The sequence below is a fragment of the Panthera leo genome, chromosome F3 (assembly GCF_018350215.1).
Source record: "Panthera leo isolate Ple1 chromosome F3, P.leo_Ple1_pat1.1, whole genome shotgun sequence".
Classification (NCBI taxonomy): domain Eukaryota; kingdom Metazoa; phylum Chordata; class Mammalia; order Carnivora; family Felidae; genus Panthera; species Panthera leo.
The window spans coordinates 57,785,514-57,803,255 of record NC_056696.1 but is presented as its reverse complement, the minus strand read 5'-3'; the positions used below and the strand labels follow the sequence as shown (position 1 = coordinate 57,803,255).

Sequence of the window (17,742 nt, the reverse complement as noted above, 5' to 3'; positions counted from 1 at the left end):
ATCATTTGTATTTTAAAATTAATTTACAGGAAGATCTATACAGTTTTCAAAACATTTGGGGGGGGGGGATGGCATCACAAAGTTAAATTCAGTTGGTCAGTCCTGCAGAGTCAGGAGCGGGGGTTGGGGGCGGGAAGACATCATAGGTACAAACTCCAAAACAGCAGCTGCCTGAGTCTAAAACTCCTGTGAGGCTCTCCCAGCCCCACGGCCATCTTCTGCTGAGGGCACCACCATGCCCAGGAGGACCCGGGGAAGGTCTGAGCTCCAGTTTTGCTTCTGGGTGCTTCTTGCTGACACATGTCACTTGGAGGCTGTCTGACTAAGAGCATGTACTGGGCAGAGGCACAGCAGGGTGATGCGGAAGGGGCTGAAGACATCAAGGTCCCCCAATTCCAGCTTTGCTCTATGCCAAACAGCAGGTTGCCACACATGACCTCCGAACCGCCTGATGATCCCAGAACCACTCCGGTTCTCTTTACCTTCCTGTAATGCGGTGATTTATAATAAATCTATAGTTGGTCTTAGTCCTTGTTCTGGACACAAGCTCCTAAAACCCTTCTGGAATTTTTTTTTTAAGTTTATTCATTTTGACAGAGAGAGGAAGCGAGAGAATGAATCCCCAGCAGGCTCTGCACAGTCAGCGCGGAGCCAGACGCGGGGCTTGAACCCACGAAATGTGAGATCATGACCTGAGCCAAAAGCAAGGGTCAGCCGCTCTACCGACAGAGCCACCCAGGTGCCCCGCCTTTTGGAATCTGGAGAGCAGGCAAGGTGTCTTTTGTTACGCTAATGAGGAAGCCCCCAGGTAACCTGAGGTTTTGGGCAGGTTGCCCCAAGATTACGTGGTTGGAACTTTCCACTTCCCTCCAGACTCCCGGGAGAGGAAAGGGGATGCAGATTGAATTGTTACTAATTGCTAATGATTTAATCAATTATCCTACGTAAAGAAGCCTCCGTGAAAACAGGGTTCGGAGATCTTGCAGGTTGGGAGCACACGGAGATCTGCGGAGAGAGGCGTTTGGAGAGGCATGGGAGCTCTGTGCCCGTACCTTGCCCTACGCATCGCTTCCGTCCAGCTGCTCCTGAGTGTATCTTTTATTTTTTTTTAATGTTTGTTTATTTTTGAGAGAGAGAGAGAGAGAGAGCGAGCATGAGCAGGGCAGGGGCACAGAGAGAGAGACACAGAATCTGAAGCAGGCTCCGGGCTCTGAGCTATCAGCACAGAGGGCTCGAACCCACGAACCATGAGATCATGACCCGAGCCGGAAGTTGGATGCTTAATTGATGAGCCACCCAGGCGCCCCGAGTTCTATCCTTTTATAATATAGAGGTAATCTAGTGAGTAAAATGTCTCTCAGAAAATACAGGTCCTATATTTTCCTCTCAAACTCCTCAGCCCTTTACCCTGGGAGGGGGGTGCTTGCAGTCCTGGGGGCACTGGTTGGCTGCAGCCTCCTCTGCCTGGCAAAGTAAGAAACCACCTTCCTTTTTTATACCCAGCCTCTATCTTCGAGTTACATGTTTTGGCTCTGGAGCACAAAGGCTGGTTTTGAACAATGGGAGGTTCTGGAAATGTTCACTTATAACAAACACGTGAGCTGGCAACCTTTCCTGCTGGGTTTCTAGACAACCCCCTGCCTCCACCCCTCCCCCCTCCCCTTGGGCCTTGGAGGGGCACTAGGCTCCTTGTGCTGCCTGACTGGCCCTCACCTGCTGCACAAGTTAGCCTTGGCGGGAGGCTGAGGGAGTCTCTCCGAGGCAAGGCCAGAAAGTGAGGGGTGAGAAGAACTCGTTACACACAGAAACATTACACAAATTGAGGGTTTTATTTACATAACAGGGCAAGAAAAGGATACAAAAGAAGCCTCTTTCAAGCGTGTAATAGCAAAGCTCTAAAACTCAATTCCCAGTAGGGCGTGGACCCTGATGTTAAAAAAACAAAACTGAGGACAGAGAACAGGTGATAGGGGGATCTGCCACACGGGTGCCCGGTGGCCGGGGAGGTGAACACTCGCCGGGGAGGCTGAGCGGCTTGGAGAAGTTCATCTTCTGTACACAAGAACCTGGCTCCCAGGACAATCCCTGCGAGGTTTCGCCTTAAGAAATTTCTGGGTTAATTCTTAACCAGACTGTATGAGTTTCAGGGTCAAATGTGTCTGGTCTGACAGTGTCTCCAGTTTGGGAGTGGGGTAGGGAAGGTCTTCCCTGGACAGGCCCTGGCAGCTCTGGTCCCTTTCTGGGTCACACTTCCATCCCCCCAGGCGACTCAGTGAGCTTCTCAGCCCCCCCACCCCCGCCCCCTGGGGAGGGGCATCCTTCAAGTTCACGGCAGGCTGCTTCCTCCCGTCCCCCTTCTGTCACTGGTGGGCCGGACAGGCCTGCCTGGCTCTCCCACTAAACCACGTGTCTCCCCCCGGTCCCAGCGTGACCAGGCAAGCTATATTTATCTTACATGTGTGAAAATGTGCCATTATCAACTTTCCTCATTTGAGTTAAAACAAGACTGTCTGTTTTCTCTTTTCCTCACAAATACTAATGGTCCAGGAACCGGATCCAAGTTCATCTGCAACGTGGGTTTCCAGAACGTGAGGCTGAGTCCAGCTACAACTTCCTCCTCCACCCATTCCTTTTTCTGTCCCCGTCTGTCTGCCCACCTTCTTCACTTCCGGGGGCCACCTCGTCGGCTTGACCGGCGAGGCGTGAACCCGGAGACCTCCTTTGCGGAGTCTGGGAAACTTGTCGGGGCCACAGGCAGGTGTTAATACCCATTCTACAGACTGATCAGCAGCCATCACTTCGGACCTCTGGATATTCTGGAAACAGGTGGAACAGTGGCCCATCACGAGGGGTATGGGAAGAGGAGCCTCCTCTCCTTTCACCTCCCCGGCCAACGGTCCAATGGCAGTCCGTGGGTTGTCCTGGGGACAAACCTGGCAGCAAACGACAAGGATGCTACACGGGCAGCCGGTGAGAGCTCATGGGCCTCAGAGGGTTTTTCAGCGCCAGCCATGGCACCTCCAGCCGCCCAGCCTCCCTGGTCCCTACGCAGAGCCGGAAGCCCAGCCCACCTAAGATCTCCCAGCACTGGTACACCAGACCCGGCCCCCATCCTGCCACTTCTCCTGTCCACCATCTTTCTTGTCTACCTCCAACACACCTGTCTCCTACTTCCTGGCTCCTCCTCTAAATCGCACACTTCCCCTGCCAGGCCTCGCGTCTCCTTCTCTCCCGAGACAAAGTGCCCTCGGTGGCTTGGCACAGAGGCACGGACAGCCGTGGGGAGTAGGCGACGGTGCCCAGCAGTGGAGTCAGGACGCCCACCGTCAGCCGGCCACAGGCGTGCGGCTCCAAACACGCAGCCACACTGGGCTGGCCTGGGCACAACGCGGGCACTCCCTCCAGCGACCTGTGCAACCCAGCCTGTATGTGCACTTGGACTCCCTCCTTGCCTCATCACCAGCGGCTGCGTGCTGGTGTCACAGGAGGGTGGGAATCACAAGCTTTATCTACTTTAAACAGTCACCCGTCTCATCAACAGTCTCAGAAGCATCACGTCTCATCAACAGTCTTAGAAGCATCACGACCTTCACGGAGATTTTCCTTCCTTGCTTCTTGGTGACAAAGGGGTGGAGGAAGGAGATGGGGCACAGCCAGCCAGACAGCGCCTCTGCTGCCCTGGGAACCGAGGGCAAACCATAACCCCAAACCGAACACGGGCCTCACTCTGCGGGATCGTCCGTCGGAGCCACGCGTGTCCTAGAGTCATGAGAAGCTCAGCAGATGGGCAGGGATGTTCCATTCACAGCATTCATCCAATTCAACAAAGAAAGCCATTGTCTTCCCCCAGGGGTTTTGCGGGTTCGGGTCTGAAATGGTCCCGGATTTACAGGCTCCCGGAGCAGGAGAGCGTCCATCCTTTCTCCAGCGCGTGCGTCCCCATGGCGCGCACTAGCGGACGAACGAGACCACGCTGGTGGCTACCCCGAATGGGGCGGAGTAGGCCGCGGCGAAGCCCTGCAGGCCGATGACAACGTAGCGGCACCCTTTGGTGATGACCTTCCCAACATTCTATTTTTAAGAAGAGAAGAGAAAAGCAAAGGGGTTGGGTTAGGCACCTTGTAATCCCTCATACACAACGGTGACCCGCGCAAAGGGTGACCCGCGCAGAGAATCATGGTGCCTCTTTCCCTCAGGGCAGATTAGCAAGTGAGGCGTCTCCACATCTGCCCCCCACAGAAGAACAGGTAGGGACTCAGAACAGACGTCATCATCCCGCAAAGCAGTTCAAGGCGATGTGTGTTTCCAACTGATTCAGACATCTTGGGAACAGGAGGCAGGCTGCTAGTTCTAAGACCAGACCAGTTTTCTTTCCTCTTTTTTTTCTTTTAAAAAAATTTTTTTTTAAACATTTATTTATTTTTGAGACAGAGAGAGACAGAGCATGAACAGGGGAGGGTCAGAGAGAGAGGGAGACACAGAATCTGAAATGGGCTCCAGGCTCTGAGCTGTCAGCACAGAGCCCGACGTGGGGCTCGAACTCCCAGACCGTGAGATCATGACCTGAGCCGAAGTCGGAGTTTAACCTGACTGAGCCACCCAGGAGCCCCTCCTCTTTTTTTTCAAAGTAGGCTCCACACCCAATGTGGGGCTTGAACTCTGAGATCAAGAGTCACATGCTCTACTCACTGAGCCAGCCAGGCACCCCTGGTTTTGTTCTATTTTTTATTTATCTTTGTTTCATTTCTCCCCTGTGGTGATTTGTTTTGAGAGAGGGAGCGCACCCACGCTATCAACGCAGAGCCCCACGTGGGGCTCGATCTCCCGAAGTGTGAGACCATGACCTGTGGCCAAAATCGGGAGGTGGATGCCCCACTGACTGAGCCACCCAGGTGCCCTTTGTTTTGTTTTTTAAACCAAAGTCCACTCTTCTTCTCTGTTCCAGCCAAGTTACCGCATCATCTGAAGGCTGCGTCAACTCTTCCTTCACCCGCCTAATCTGAAAGCCCACTCGGTCCTCCCTCCCTCCAGGGCACAACCCACACCTTTGTGTCTAAAGACTCCTGCTGTTCTCTGATTGCTGCATCCCTCAGTGCAATTATAAACTCCTTGAGGTGCGTCAGTCCATTAAGCATCTGGACTTTGGCTCAGGTCATGATCTCGAGGTTCAGGTCATGATCTCGCGGTCGGTGGGTTTGAGCCCCGGGTCCGGCTCTGTGCTGACAGCTCGGAGCCCGGAGCCGGCTTCCGATTCTGTGTCTCCCTCTCTCTCTCTGCCCCTCCCCCACTTGCACTTATGGGCACGTGCTCACTCTCGCTCTCTCTCAAAAATAGTAAATAAACATTAAAAAAAACCCAACAACTCCTTGCGGGTAGGATGACACCAGGCTTTCTTGCTACCCACTCTTTTTCTGCAAGGCATGGTGCTAGACAGGGGCCATCAAGGGATTCGAATGGAATCGCAACAGGAAAAATGGAGCCGGCTACCACCCACTAATCCTGATGTGCTGTTACCCGCCCGCCCCCATCCCCGTACCTCTCCCAGCTTCCCTCATCATTCTGGATGATGTCAACATCCATGGAGGTGACCTAGACCCCACCACACGCCTTGTCTTCTGGCCCCCTGACTTTTCCAACTCCAGTAAGCACCTAAAACTCCTGGTTTCACTTAAAATCCCTGATCTCAATCCCAAACCTCACTTCCAACACCGCCCAGCAAACCTACTCTGCTGATCTGGTAGGCTGACTCTCCCTTCTCTCCCCGATGAAGGGACTTTCTTGTGCTCATTACTGTATCCCCAGCACCCGGAAAGGGCCTGGGTCTTTCTTTCGGAAACTCTTAGGCTAAATGAGGAGCCCTGGGAGATATTTGGGTAACATCCATGGCTTCTCTAGACACGGATTCCTGGCATACTGCCCTGCGGACTTCTCACTGAGACATCAGGGTGCATGCGTGGGGCGAGGGGTGACGTGATGTTGCTAAGAGAGCCATCTCTGTTATTGAGTAGTAAGATTCGGTGGGAGAATTTTACTTGCCTCCTTGAGATAACAATAACAAAGGCAACTGTTCTCTGGGAGCAAGTGTAACAGTCCTCTGTAAGCAATGCCACCAGAATCACGGATGGCCTGCATTACACTTGACATTTTTGGTATCTGCGCATCCATTTTCCTCAGCCTGCTACTTTCAAAAATTGCCGGGCACATCATTTTTCTAATTTAGAAAAAAGTCACCAAGGGGCACCTGGGTGGCTCAGTCAGTTGAGCGTCCGACTTCGGCTCAGGTCATGATCTCATGGTTCATGAATTCAAGCCCCGTGTCGGGCTCTGTGCTAACAGCTCAGAGCCTGGAGCCTGCTTCGGATTCTGTGTCTCCCTCTCCCTCTGCCCCTCTCCTGCTCGCACTCTGTTTCCTTCTGTCTCAAAAATAAACATTAAAAATTTTTTAGAAAAAAGCTACTAAAATAGCTCATTAGCTGGAACACTGTCAGAGCAGATTGGAGGAAAGTGATACAGAGAAATGTAAAATACCTATTAACGACCAGTTGATTTAACACCAGTCATGTGAGGGACGTTTTGAACTCTTTGACCTGAGTCAAGTTTTCAACCCAAATAATCTCTGCAGAGGAGCGTTGAGACATGGGGGAGCACAGGGGAGCGTGGCAGGCTGAATAACGCCCCCCAATTCCAAGAATCTGTGCCTATGTGGCCCTTATGTGGCAAAAGGGACTTTGCAGATGTGATTAAAAATTTTTTTTTAATGTTTATTTATTTTTGAGAGAGAGAGAGAGAGCGCATGAGCAGAGAGAGGGAAACACAGAATCTGAACCAGGCTCCAGGCTCTAAGCTGTCAGCACAGAACCCAACGCGGGGCTTGAACCCATAAACCGCGAGATCATGACCTGACTGACGTCGGCTGCATAACCAACTGAGCCACCCAGGCGCCCCCCGCAGATGTGATTAAATTAAGGGTCTTGAGATGGGGAGGTGGTCCTGGATTATCCAAGTGGGCCCAATCCTTTTAAGAAACCCCATATATTTAAAAGGATCCGAAGAAAGACAACAGTCCTTACAAGAGGGACACGGGAGGGGTCAGACGGAAAGCAATGTAATGACAGAGGCAGAGGGAGAGGGAGAGATTTGCGGACGATGCAGTGCTGGCTGTGATGGAGGATGTGGAAGCTTTGGAAGCTAGAACGAGCGAAGAGCCTGGTTCTTCCCTGCAGGCCCCACGGGGCCCAGCCTGCAGACTTCGGTGCAGTGAGACTGATTTCAGGCTCCTGGCCTCCAGACCTGCACAATTTGTGCTATGACCTAAACCATGGCGCTGGTGGTAATCTGTTAGAGCTGTCATAGGATGCCAGGCTTTTGGGGCTTCTCTGGTATTCAACTAACCCCCAGGGAAGACAGGGATTCCCTGCGCACTTCTGGTTAAACAAACAAACAAACAAACAAACAAACAAACAAACAAACAAACAAAACCTAGCTGCCCACAAAGATCATTTCCCCTGAATATAAAGACCAAGCCTTCAGTTTTGAAATGTGGTCAGGACGCAGGCACAAAGCTGAGGTGGGCAATCAGCTGCAGACTGAGGTTTTTTCTGAGTTACAGCTCATTAAAACCTAACCAGAGGGGCGCCAGGGTGGCTCAGGCGGTTAAGCGTCAGGCTTCGGCTCAGGTCATGATCTCACGGTTCTTGAGTTTGAGCCCCGCGTCGGGCTCTCTGCTGTCAGTGCAGAGCCCGCTTAGGATCCTCGGTCTCCCTCTGTCTCTCTCTCAAAAATAAAGGAACATTAAAAAGCAATAAAAGCTGGAGCATTTGGGTGGCTCAGTCGGTCAAGCAGCCGACTCTTGGTTTTGGCTCAGGTCATGATCTCGCAGTTTGTAAGTTTGAGCCCCGCATCAGGCTCCTGGTGAGGCTGTGAAGCCTGCTTGGGATTCTCTCTCTCCCTCTCTCTCTGCCTCTCCACTGCTCATGATCTCTCTCTCTCTCTCTCCCTCAAAAATAAATAAACATAAAAAGGAGCATAAACATAATCAGGAAAGAAACAGTCACACGGGGTCTCTCCTTCACCCCCTGAAATAACAGCCAACAGTCACAAGAGCCCTTCCACATGCCAGGTGTGCTCGGAGATCTTTGCATGGACAAACTCATTTACTCCTTGCCACGACCCTAGTCTTATCCCATGTTACAGATGAGGAAACTGAGGCAAAGAGATGGGCATAGCCACCAACAGGTGGTGGGGGCAGGGGTTTGAGCCTGGCAGTCTGGCTCCAATGCCCCTGTCCTTACCTGCTTGCTACCTAGAGCATGAGGACATTTTTCTCCCTCTTGAGCTGAAGGTTATTCCAGGACCGACACTTCCTCTTTCTGACCCTCTCCTAGCTGCCTGATGACCACGCTGTCCACACAGAACCTGATGTGGAGCTTGAATGCACGAACTAGGAGATCATGACTTGAGCTGAAACCAACTACTCAACTGACTGAGCCACCCAAGCACCCCCAATGCAACCTCTCACCTTTTTTTTTTTTTTTTTTTAAATTTTTTTAAAATAAAACTTCCCCCCGGGTCATGAGCTCACCGTTCTCGAGGTCGAGCCCCGCATCAGGCTCGGAGCCTGGCGTTTACTTCGAATTCTGTGTCTCCCTCTCTCTCTCTCTGCCCCTCCCCCACTAGTGCTCTGTCTCTCTCAAAAATAAATAAACACTTAAAAAAAAAAAAAAAGAAAACGTCCTGAGCTTTCCAACCTCCTGAGGACTCTGTACCATGCGGCTCCATGGTGGTGCCCCAACTATGCCAGGATCTCCCCGGGAGGTGTGGACTTCACTGGGGCAGGACTGCTCTGTATCTATTTTTGCATCTCCAGTGGTTAGCACAATCCCTGCACGTGGCGAGCTCCCAGAAACCACCTCCAAGGGCCACCCTGTGACCCGAGCTGTGCACATTACCACTTCACCAGCTGAGGCAAATGATGGCTTGCTTCCTTGTGCTCCACTGAGACCAGGAAGAGCGAGAGGAGTCCTAGCGCGACTCCGAGCTGGAAAGTCCCGACTTGACAGTTTTTAGTAATAACACGTACCACTGCCTGCTCGTGCACTGTCCCCAAAGCTGCTGACTGCTTTTTACAGGGGATAATAAACCGAAGTTCCTGGGAGTGGAGACTGGATGGTTTTAGATATGATAAGAGGCCACTGGATGACACAGATAATGAGGCAGTAAAAAGCAGATAGCGCCTTCGGCCAGGACACCATGACTTCTGCGACAGTCTTCTGTGTGGCCAGGTCCCGCCCCAGGGAGCGGACTCAGCAGCAGCTGCAAGTGATTCCAGGCAGAGGCACTTGGGCACCTCAGGCTCTGATCTCTGAGGACACTGTCATTTTATCCCATATTCCTATTCTCTCGCTCTCCCCCTCTCTGTCTCACCCCTTCCTCCTCCCCTGCCCCCACCCAAGGCAAAAGGCATGTCTGCAGGCCCCAGAATACACCCACAGCCGGCTGGGAGAAGAGAAAAGGAGATCCAACAAGTGCCTATGTACGTATCTGTTCAGCTCCCAGGCCCTGGAAATAACCGTGGGAGTATTTGGGGGTCATAACCCAAACAGCTCTCAGCTGGAGGGACACCCTGGCGAGGACTGTCGGCAGAGAGCAGATGAACTGGCCCCCAACTCCCTACTTTGCAGCTGGGTCGCCTTCTACAAGTCCCCTAACCACGCTAATGCCTCAGTATTCCCCATCTGTAAAATAGGGAATTCTGTCCCACCAACTGGACAAGGGAGGTTAAGCCTCACGGGGATCAGAGCCACCGGGAATGTCGGGACCCGCTGGAAATGTTACCAACCCGCCAGCCCCAGAGGAGCGGATGCATCGGTGCTCCCCGAAAGCCCTGGTTTGGCCTCTGTCATTACTTGCGACTTCCTTTTCCCTCACCTCCCGGACGACAGGAGGAACACTTTCTGGTGCTCTGGTAGCGACTATTGGCGAGGGGACGCAGGGGCAGCCCGGGGAGGCTGAGCGCAGCCGGACGGTGGGGACCCGACCCCCACCCTCGCGGCGATCGATCGCTCGGGAAGCCGGGGCCCGGGCCGCCCGCACCCCGACCCCGCGGGCCCTACCTTGCCGTACTTCTTCAGCTTCTGCCGGTACCTCCTCTTGGGCTTCTCTCCCGGCGCCGGCTCCTCCAGCGGCTCGTAGCGCTCGGGGAGGACGGCCAGGTGCACCTTGCGCGCGCCCCGGGCGCCCGGGCGCCCCGCGCTCGCGCAGCTCGCCGCCTCGTCCCCGCGCTCCGGCTGCTCCAGGAGGGCGGCCGCCTCCTCGTCCCCCTCCGTCCGCGCTCGCCCCCGGGGCCCGCGGCGCGGGAGGCCTCTCGCCGCCTTGCTTCGGAGCCTGGCTCCCACCGTCATGCTGCCGCGGGGCCCTCCGGCGAAGGTCAGGGCTTGAAGACGCCGACCTTCGCGCCCCGCCCCCGCCGCCCGCCGCCCGCCCCAGCCCGGACGGGGCGGGGAGGTAGGGGTGGGGGACTTGGGTGGCAGCGCCCCCTGGCTGCGGGGCCCGGAATCGCGCGCTCGGCCCCACCCGCCTACCTGGCGGCCAAAGCGGGGTCGGGGGGGGGGGGGGGGGGGGGGGGGAGACCCCGAAAGCTGGGCGCGCGGTGAACGTACAAAACACGTCAGCCGCAGCCGCAACGAAATAAGTGAAAACCCAAATAACGAGGCTTCACTTCCACGTTCAAAGTGGCAGAGGTGATAATAATGAAAGTAAAGACTACACCCAGTGCCGCTGAGGGCGTGGTGAGACGGTGGTGATACGACGGTACGGTGTTCATGGGATGCACGCTGGTGACCAGCTTTTGGGAAGGCGACCAGAAAATTCTCACCAAGAGTCCTGAACAAACGGTCACACCTGTCTAGGCACCTGTCGTAAGGATATAGTCAGAAACGCAAAGCTCAGTGAGTCCACGGTGGCTAATCTCAGTCTGACTCACGGCGACGAAGTGAAGCACACCAACGGGGTTGGGCAGGCTAAATTCTGGTGCAAGCCTATGGCGTCACGTGACGCAATCATTAAAATGAGGTTTTCAGCAATATGACGGGCAGGTATGCATCTCTGCATTCCTGGTGACTCTTAACCTTCTAGGGACGCCGTACTGTCTTATGCGGGTAGATATCTTTTAATTCTTGCAAGCTACACGTTAAGTAGAGAGTAATATGGGTTGTTAATTTCATTAATAGTTTATGATTTAAAAAATTACAACACATTTTTTAAGGTTTCGTTTTGAGAGAGAGAAGGACAGAGTGTAAGCAGGGGAGGGGCAGAGAGAGAGGGACACACAGAATCTGAAGCAGGCTCCAGGCTCCGACCTGTCAGCACAGAGAAGATGTGGGTCTCGAACTCACCAACCCTGAGATCATGACCTGAACCGAAGTTGGATGTTTAATGGTCTGAGCCACCTAGGTGCCCCAATTTCATTAATATTTTAGTATTATTAAAATGCACGATACATTTAAGAGTGATTTGGATATGTTGCTGTAAATACATAAAATATTTACGATATAAATATACAAATATTTTTTAAATATTACTTTTAATTTGAGGTCTTCTATATTAAATCTCTTTCCGTTCAAAAGGTGATCAAAATAGATGGCATAATAGAGAGGGGAAATTAAACGTCTGCATTCATATTTTAAAGTATTTTCTTTAAAAAAAATGTATCTGTGGTTATTGTCCAGATCCCACTGCATGCACAATTGGGAATTGAAGCCATATGACATATTTTATTTCTGCACCAAAGGTAAAGAGCAAACACTTCAGGCAAATTCAGTGGAAACACAGGATTGCAGTTAAAGGGTATTACAGCTAGAATTCGGTACAATCATAAAACAAAGGTCTTCCATAAATTGTTTTTCTTGAATACTGAAGAGTTTCCTGAAATTCTGTTTTCTCTTTCCTGGAGAGACCAAGTGTTTTCCGGTCTGGCGCTGTGAGGGGCTGGCCATGGGGAGCCCACCAGGAGTTCGCGGAGCAAGGGGCCGGGCTCGACCGCAGCTGCAATGAGATGGAGTTCAGCTTTGGTTGGTCCCGGACTCCGGTCACTGTCAAGGAGCCAGAGGCTTTGATCTTGTCAGTACCTGGGCTGGCAGCCCAGCACCAGCGTGTGGGAGCACCTTTGGCTGGAGCTCTCGCACGGCTCTGGAATGCACGACTATGCACAATGGTCCGGGAAGCCCACGCTGCCCGCCCGCATTCAGCTCAGTGGCTGGTCCAGGAATGGAGGCTTCGGTGGCTACCCACCTAGGACAGGCTTGCCCCTGTCCGGACTGCCACTGGCCAAGGCCCGCCTGCACCCGCCACTCCTTGGTACCACTATAGAATACGATTTTTATTGGTGTGTGCACAGATTTACATCTGTACGATCTAGACAGAGAGCCTACTGCATCGTTCTCCATCAGAACCAGAGTCAGAAGTCACCTGTGGCTAAAGCTTTAAAGTGACATATGTAACATCTGAAATAACTCTTCAACACTATAATGGAATTGTGTCTTATTCGGTTGTTTTTATCCAAAAGCCACTGAAGATTTGGAACACGACTGAGCCATTCACACTTAATACTATTGACAATAGAAAAGTGTATGTGTACTGTCTGTTAACTGGAATTAAAATTAAAAGGAAAAGAAGAAAAACGTGTGTGTAGAAAAATAAGGTCAGAATTATGACCTTATGAGTTAAAAGAATATTTCTGACAAAACCTGAAAAACCTGAATTGGTATATATTCTTCCAATAGTATGCCATTCTAATACATATGTATATTCCACTGTGTGTGTGTGTGTGTGTGTGTGTGTGTGTGTGTATTTTTCTTGGAGGTAGATTAAGATGTCTTAATAAATGGTACTGTATTTAGAAAACAGCAATATAGAAAACTATCTTGGCTATATATATTGTAACACTAAATGAAGCATTATTTAGACCTGTGGTTTGATGTGACAATACTTAGAACACACGATATATTGATTGGAAGGGATTGGTATCATATATGACTGACAGAAGAAAAGCTGGCTGGGCCGGGGGTCGGGGGAGGAGGCAGATAACCGAAAAGCTCTCATGTTAGGATAGGATTTAGTACAATAGAAGTCTGATTGGAGTCAGGAAGCTGTGGCTTCTAAACATATTAAGAGAGATTGAATAGAGGAAGTCTGACTAGGTCTGTCCAGCCTTGTTCAGATTGCACATACATAAATCTTGCACATATAACTGTGCAATGAGTCATTGTAGGTGATCCAGACAGCGATTTAAATGAAATTCTCATTTTGTACTATGAAGATTCAACTGTTGAGGTATTACTATTTATCTTCATGATGGGAACCAATAAAACTAACTCTTTTGTCAGTGGCTGAAGACAGCCCCAAGTGGAAAGCAGAAGCTAAAATATAAAGAGCTCGGAATTGTCAGGGTGCCTGGGTGGCTCAGTTGGTTAAGCAGCCAATTTCGGCTCAGGTCATGATCTCACAGTTTGTGAGTTTGAGCCCCTCATCGGGCTTCGTGCTGACAGCTGGGACCCTGGATCCTGCTTCAGATTCCGTGTTTTCCTCTCTCTCTCTCTCTCTCTCTCTCTCTCCCTCCCCCACTCATGCTATGTCTCTCTCTCTCTCTCTCTCTCTCACAAAAACAAACATTAAAACATTTTAGAAAAAATTTATAAAGAGCTCAGAACTGTCAAACTCTGACCCCTTCAAACTGAAAACGAACTGAAATATTTGGACAGAACTTCCATAACCCACAGACTGAGGGATTATTTCAGAGTAATAAAGCCAAGTAATTTCACTGTGCCTTAAGGACACAGGCAAGTACAAATACAAATTTACATTTCGTTTAGCAGTGGTATCATAAGCATTAATTCTGGCATCACTATTGTGGATCTATTTCTTTTATTGGCAAGTAAAATAAATCAGTCATTCTGTTAGCTTTGTTATGAATCAAGAGTTTCAGACTGACAATTACATGAGTCATCTATGATAAAAATAATGAGGCCTAATTATAGTTTGAATATAGGATTAAGACTTTTCAGTTTGGTCTCTAATATCAATTTCCACTGAAGGGAACTGGGGCTTAGGAAACTAGCTGATTGCATGTCTGGGACAGGGCAGGTTTAAGATGGGTACGGGATGTCTTGTTACCAGAAAGCAAAGACACTTAAAAGAATTTGTCCACTTTTGTCCAAAGGCTACATGGGCAGCTTAAGGATTGCTTTGGCTAACTTGTGACCTTCCAATCACCAAAACATAACTAATGACTACAAATAATCGAAACAAATCAAGTCCGTGAAAAGCCATCAGTTCATCACATTTTCTAGGAGAAAAAAAGTAGGGGCTCCTGGGTGGCTCAGTCGGTTAAGTGTCCAACTTTGGCTCAGGTCATGATCTCATGGTTCGTGAGTTCGACCCCTACGTCGGGCTCACTGCTGTCAGAGCAGAGCCCGCTTTGGATTCTTGGTCTCCCTTGCACTCTCTCCCTCTCTCTCTTTCAAAAATAAAAATAAAAAATAAACATTAGCAAAAATTTTAAATAAAAAAATAAACATTAAAAAAATCATATGGTATAAAAAGTGGGTTACAAAAGATTATGTTATTTTTGGAGGCCATTTTAATATCTTTATGGTTTTTGGCCCTGGTAGATGCATACAATATAAAAAAAAAACCTGCAGTATTCCATAAAGTTCCAAAACTTATTTGGATATGAGGGATCCGATGGCATGAAATTAAGGTGCCTTTGTCGCCAGATGGAAAGATTTAAATAACTGAAGAATTTTAAAAAGTGCAAAATCCCACTGAAGCAGTGAAGTACATTACCTCAGATTCCGTGAGTAGGCAGAAGAGATAAACTTGCTCTTGGTTAAGTCTAGATAATGTCGGCCATGGGACCAAGCACTCTTCAGGGGGCAATGGGGTGTCCGCTGTAGAGACAGGTCCCTGGGGTTCCCCCCTGTGGTGGGTAGTAGGACAGAAGCACCGCATCCCGGACACGGTTTTCTCTGACCTCTAGTGGTTCCCTCTGGTAATAACTGGAACTAACAACAGTTTCAAGTTGTCAACCATTTTAAAAGAAATGGCGTGGCATTTGGGGGCTTTGGGCTGGGATTCTATCCATTCAGCACGGCAAGCGGGATCAGCTCACACACGGAGCAGAGCCTTTGATTGATAAATGTGTCACGACCTAAATGCAGCTTGACGGACCACACTTTTCTAAAATTAGGTCCACAAGGAAACACGCAGAAGGGGTTGCTGTTGATGAAAATGTTGGCAACATTAGCGGCACAGCAAGCTGGGATTCCAGAAGCCCAAGTGTGAAAACTTGCGGGGTCAGACTTTGAACCGAATCACTTATGACACCTCTGAAGCCAACTTCCTCGTCAGAGAATGGGGGCGTAAAAGAAATGATTTGTCAGGACACATCTGTCCCTGATATTTTGAGAACGCAAAGTGGACACGAATTTAAGTATCCAAACCAGTCCTTCACTCTGGATTCATTTCTCCTTTTTTTTTTTTTTTTTTAACTGCAAGAGAATAAATACTTATTAAGTCTCGGGATCGAAGGGTGGTTATGAGTAATGAAAGAACTGATATAGGAAAGACCAATAATTCAGAAGCCACCATTAAGAAAAATAAAAGACAGGGGCACCTGGGTGGCTCAGTCAGCTAGGCGTCCGACTCTTGGTTTCGGCTCAGGTCATGATCTTGCGGTTCAAGGGATTGAGTCCCATGTCCGGCTCTGTGTTGACAGTTCGGAAACTGCTTGGGATGCTCTCTTGCTCTCCCCCTTTCTCTCTCTGCCCCTCCCCTGCTCGTGCTGTCTCTCTCTCTCTCGAAATGAATAAATTAAAAAAAACCCTTAAACAAACAAACAAAAAGACAAAAGGCAGCAAGTGAGAAATGTTGGCAACAAATAAGAAAAACAATAATAGCAAACATTTATTTATTTATTTATTTATTTATTTATTTATTTACTTATTTTTAAACCTTTGCCCTGTTTTAGATAGCTCACATTTATTAGGGGCTTACAAAGTGCCCGACGTAGCCTACAAATTCTACGTGGCTTCATTTCATGGATTCATGTCTTTCCACAGCTAAGGAAAATCCCTTTAACAAACGGGATCATACTTTCATTTATTTATTTTTAATTTTTTTTAATAGTTTATTTATTTTGAGAGAGAGAGCGAGCAGGAGCAGAGGAGGGGCCGAGAGAGAAGGAGAGAGAGAATCCCAAGCAGGCTCCTCACTGCCAGTGCGAAGCCCGATGTGGGGCTCGAACTCACGAACTGGGAGATCATGACCTGGGCTGAAACCAACCGTTGGACGCTTAACTGACTGAGCCACCCAGGTACCCCCAGGATCATACTTTTAAATGAAGCGGGTTAAAGAAAACATCACTGCTCAAATTTTAGATCCCATGTTGTACTTAACAGCTGAAGACAAAAAGTGCTGGGGTTAGGTCACCCCTTCCAGCCTAAAGGGACTGTTTGTAAAGGAAACGGCTCAGGAAAGTAGGCTGTCTGCCTATCTTGAGGCCATTTAATTCTCCAATAATAATAATAGTAAGAATGCATTTTTCCCTTGCTGGTGAGGAGGACCGCGAGAAAGCTGCAGGAAAAGTGCCAAAGAGGACTGTTTTTTTTAGAGAGAGAACGGACGCCATTTTGATGTCAGCAAAGCAGAGACGCCATCAGGGAAGAATTACCAGCGTCTTGTTTTCTAGTATCAGGTATATTTTTCCCCCAAACCATTCCACTCTCAAGGGAGAACAAAGGGAGATTAAGATGCTACCGAAAAGTATACAAATTTGGGGTCACCTGTCTTGAAAGAAGAGCATCGAAAGAGGTCCACTAAATGAAGGCGCAGGCATTGAATTATACATTCTGATGGGAGAAAACAACAGTGATTTAAGAATAGGTCTATTCAGGAGGCGCTTGGGTGGCTTAGTCGGTTAAGCGTCCGACTTCAGCTCAGGTCATGATCTCGCGGTCTGTGAGTTCGAGCCCCGCGTCGGGCTCTGGGCTGACGGCTCAGAGCCTGGAGCCTGCTTCTGATTCTGTGTCTCCCTCTCTCTCTGACCCTCCCCCGTTCATGTTCTGTCTCTCTCTGTCTCAAAAATAAATAAGCGTTAAAAAAAAAAAAATTAAAAAAAAAAAAAGAATAGGTCTATTCACATTGTGTGCGACCTATCTCCACAACTCTTTTCATCTTACAAAACTGAAACTCTGTGCCGATTTAAACGTCTGACTCTCAATTTCCCTCTCCCCCAGTCCCTGGCAGCCACCCATTCTATGTTCTTCTGTCTCTACACAGTTGACTAGCTACGTCGTTAAATGGAATCATCCAGTGATTCCATTCTTTTTCTTTTTGTGACCGGCTTGTTTCAGTTCACATAATGTCCTTCAAGCGTCATCCATGTTTCTTCCTCTTTAAGGCTACCATTCCAATGTATGGACATACCAAATTCTGTTTATCCATTCACCTGCCGACGAACACGTCCGCCTTTGGGCTATTCTGAAGAATGTTGGCGGCTATGATCATGGGTGTGCAAGCATCTGCTGTCTTTCTTCTGAGTGTACACCTAGGAATGGAATCGCAGGACCACATGGTAATCCTATTTTTCATCTTTTTTCCACCTGGCCAGCTATATTAAGATATAATTCACAAACCCAATTATAACATATTTAGAGCGCACAACATGATGATTTAATATATGTATAG

General features: G+C 49.4%; 1 protein-coding gene across 1 annotated transcript; it reads right to left on the bottom strand.

Moving 5' to 3' along the window:
• Positions 1 to 1,810: 1,810 nt before the first annotated feature.
• On the bottom strand, positions 1,811 to 10,452 carry CF3H1orf115 (chromosome F3 C1orf115 homolog). The gene is made up of 2 exons (XM_042925800.1): positions 10,113 to 10,452; positions 1,811 to 4,071 (listed from the first exon to the last, which is right to left on the bottom strand). The coding sequence occupies exons 1-2, from the start codon at positions 10,398 to 10,400 to the stop codon at positions 3,952 to 3,954; spliced, it is 408 nt and encodes a 135-aa protein (XP_042781734.1). The 5' UTR covers positions 10,401 to 10,452; the 3' UTR covers positions 1,811 to 3,951.
• Positions 10,453 to 17,742: the final 7,290 nt, after the last annotated feature.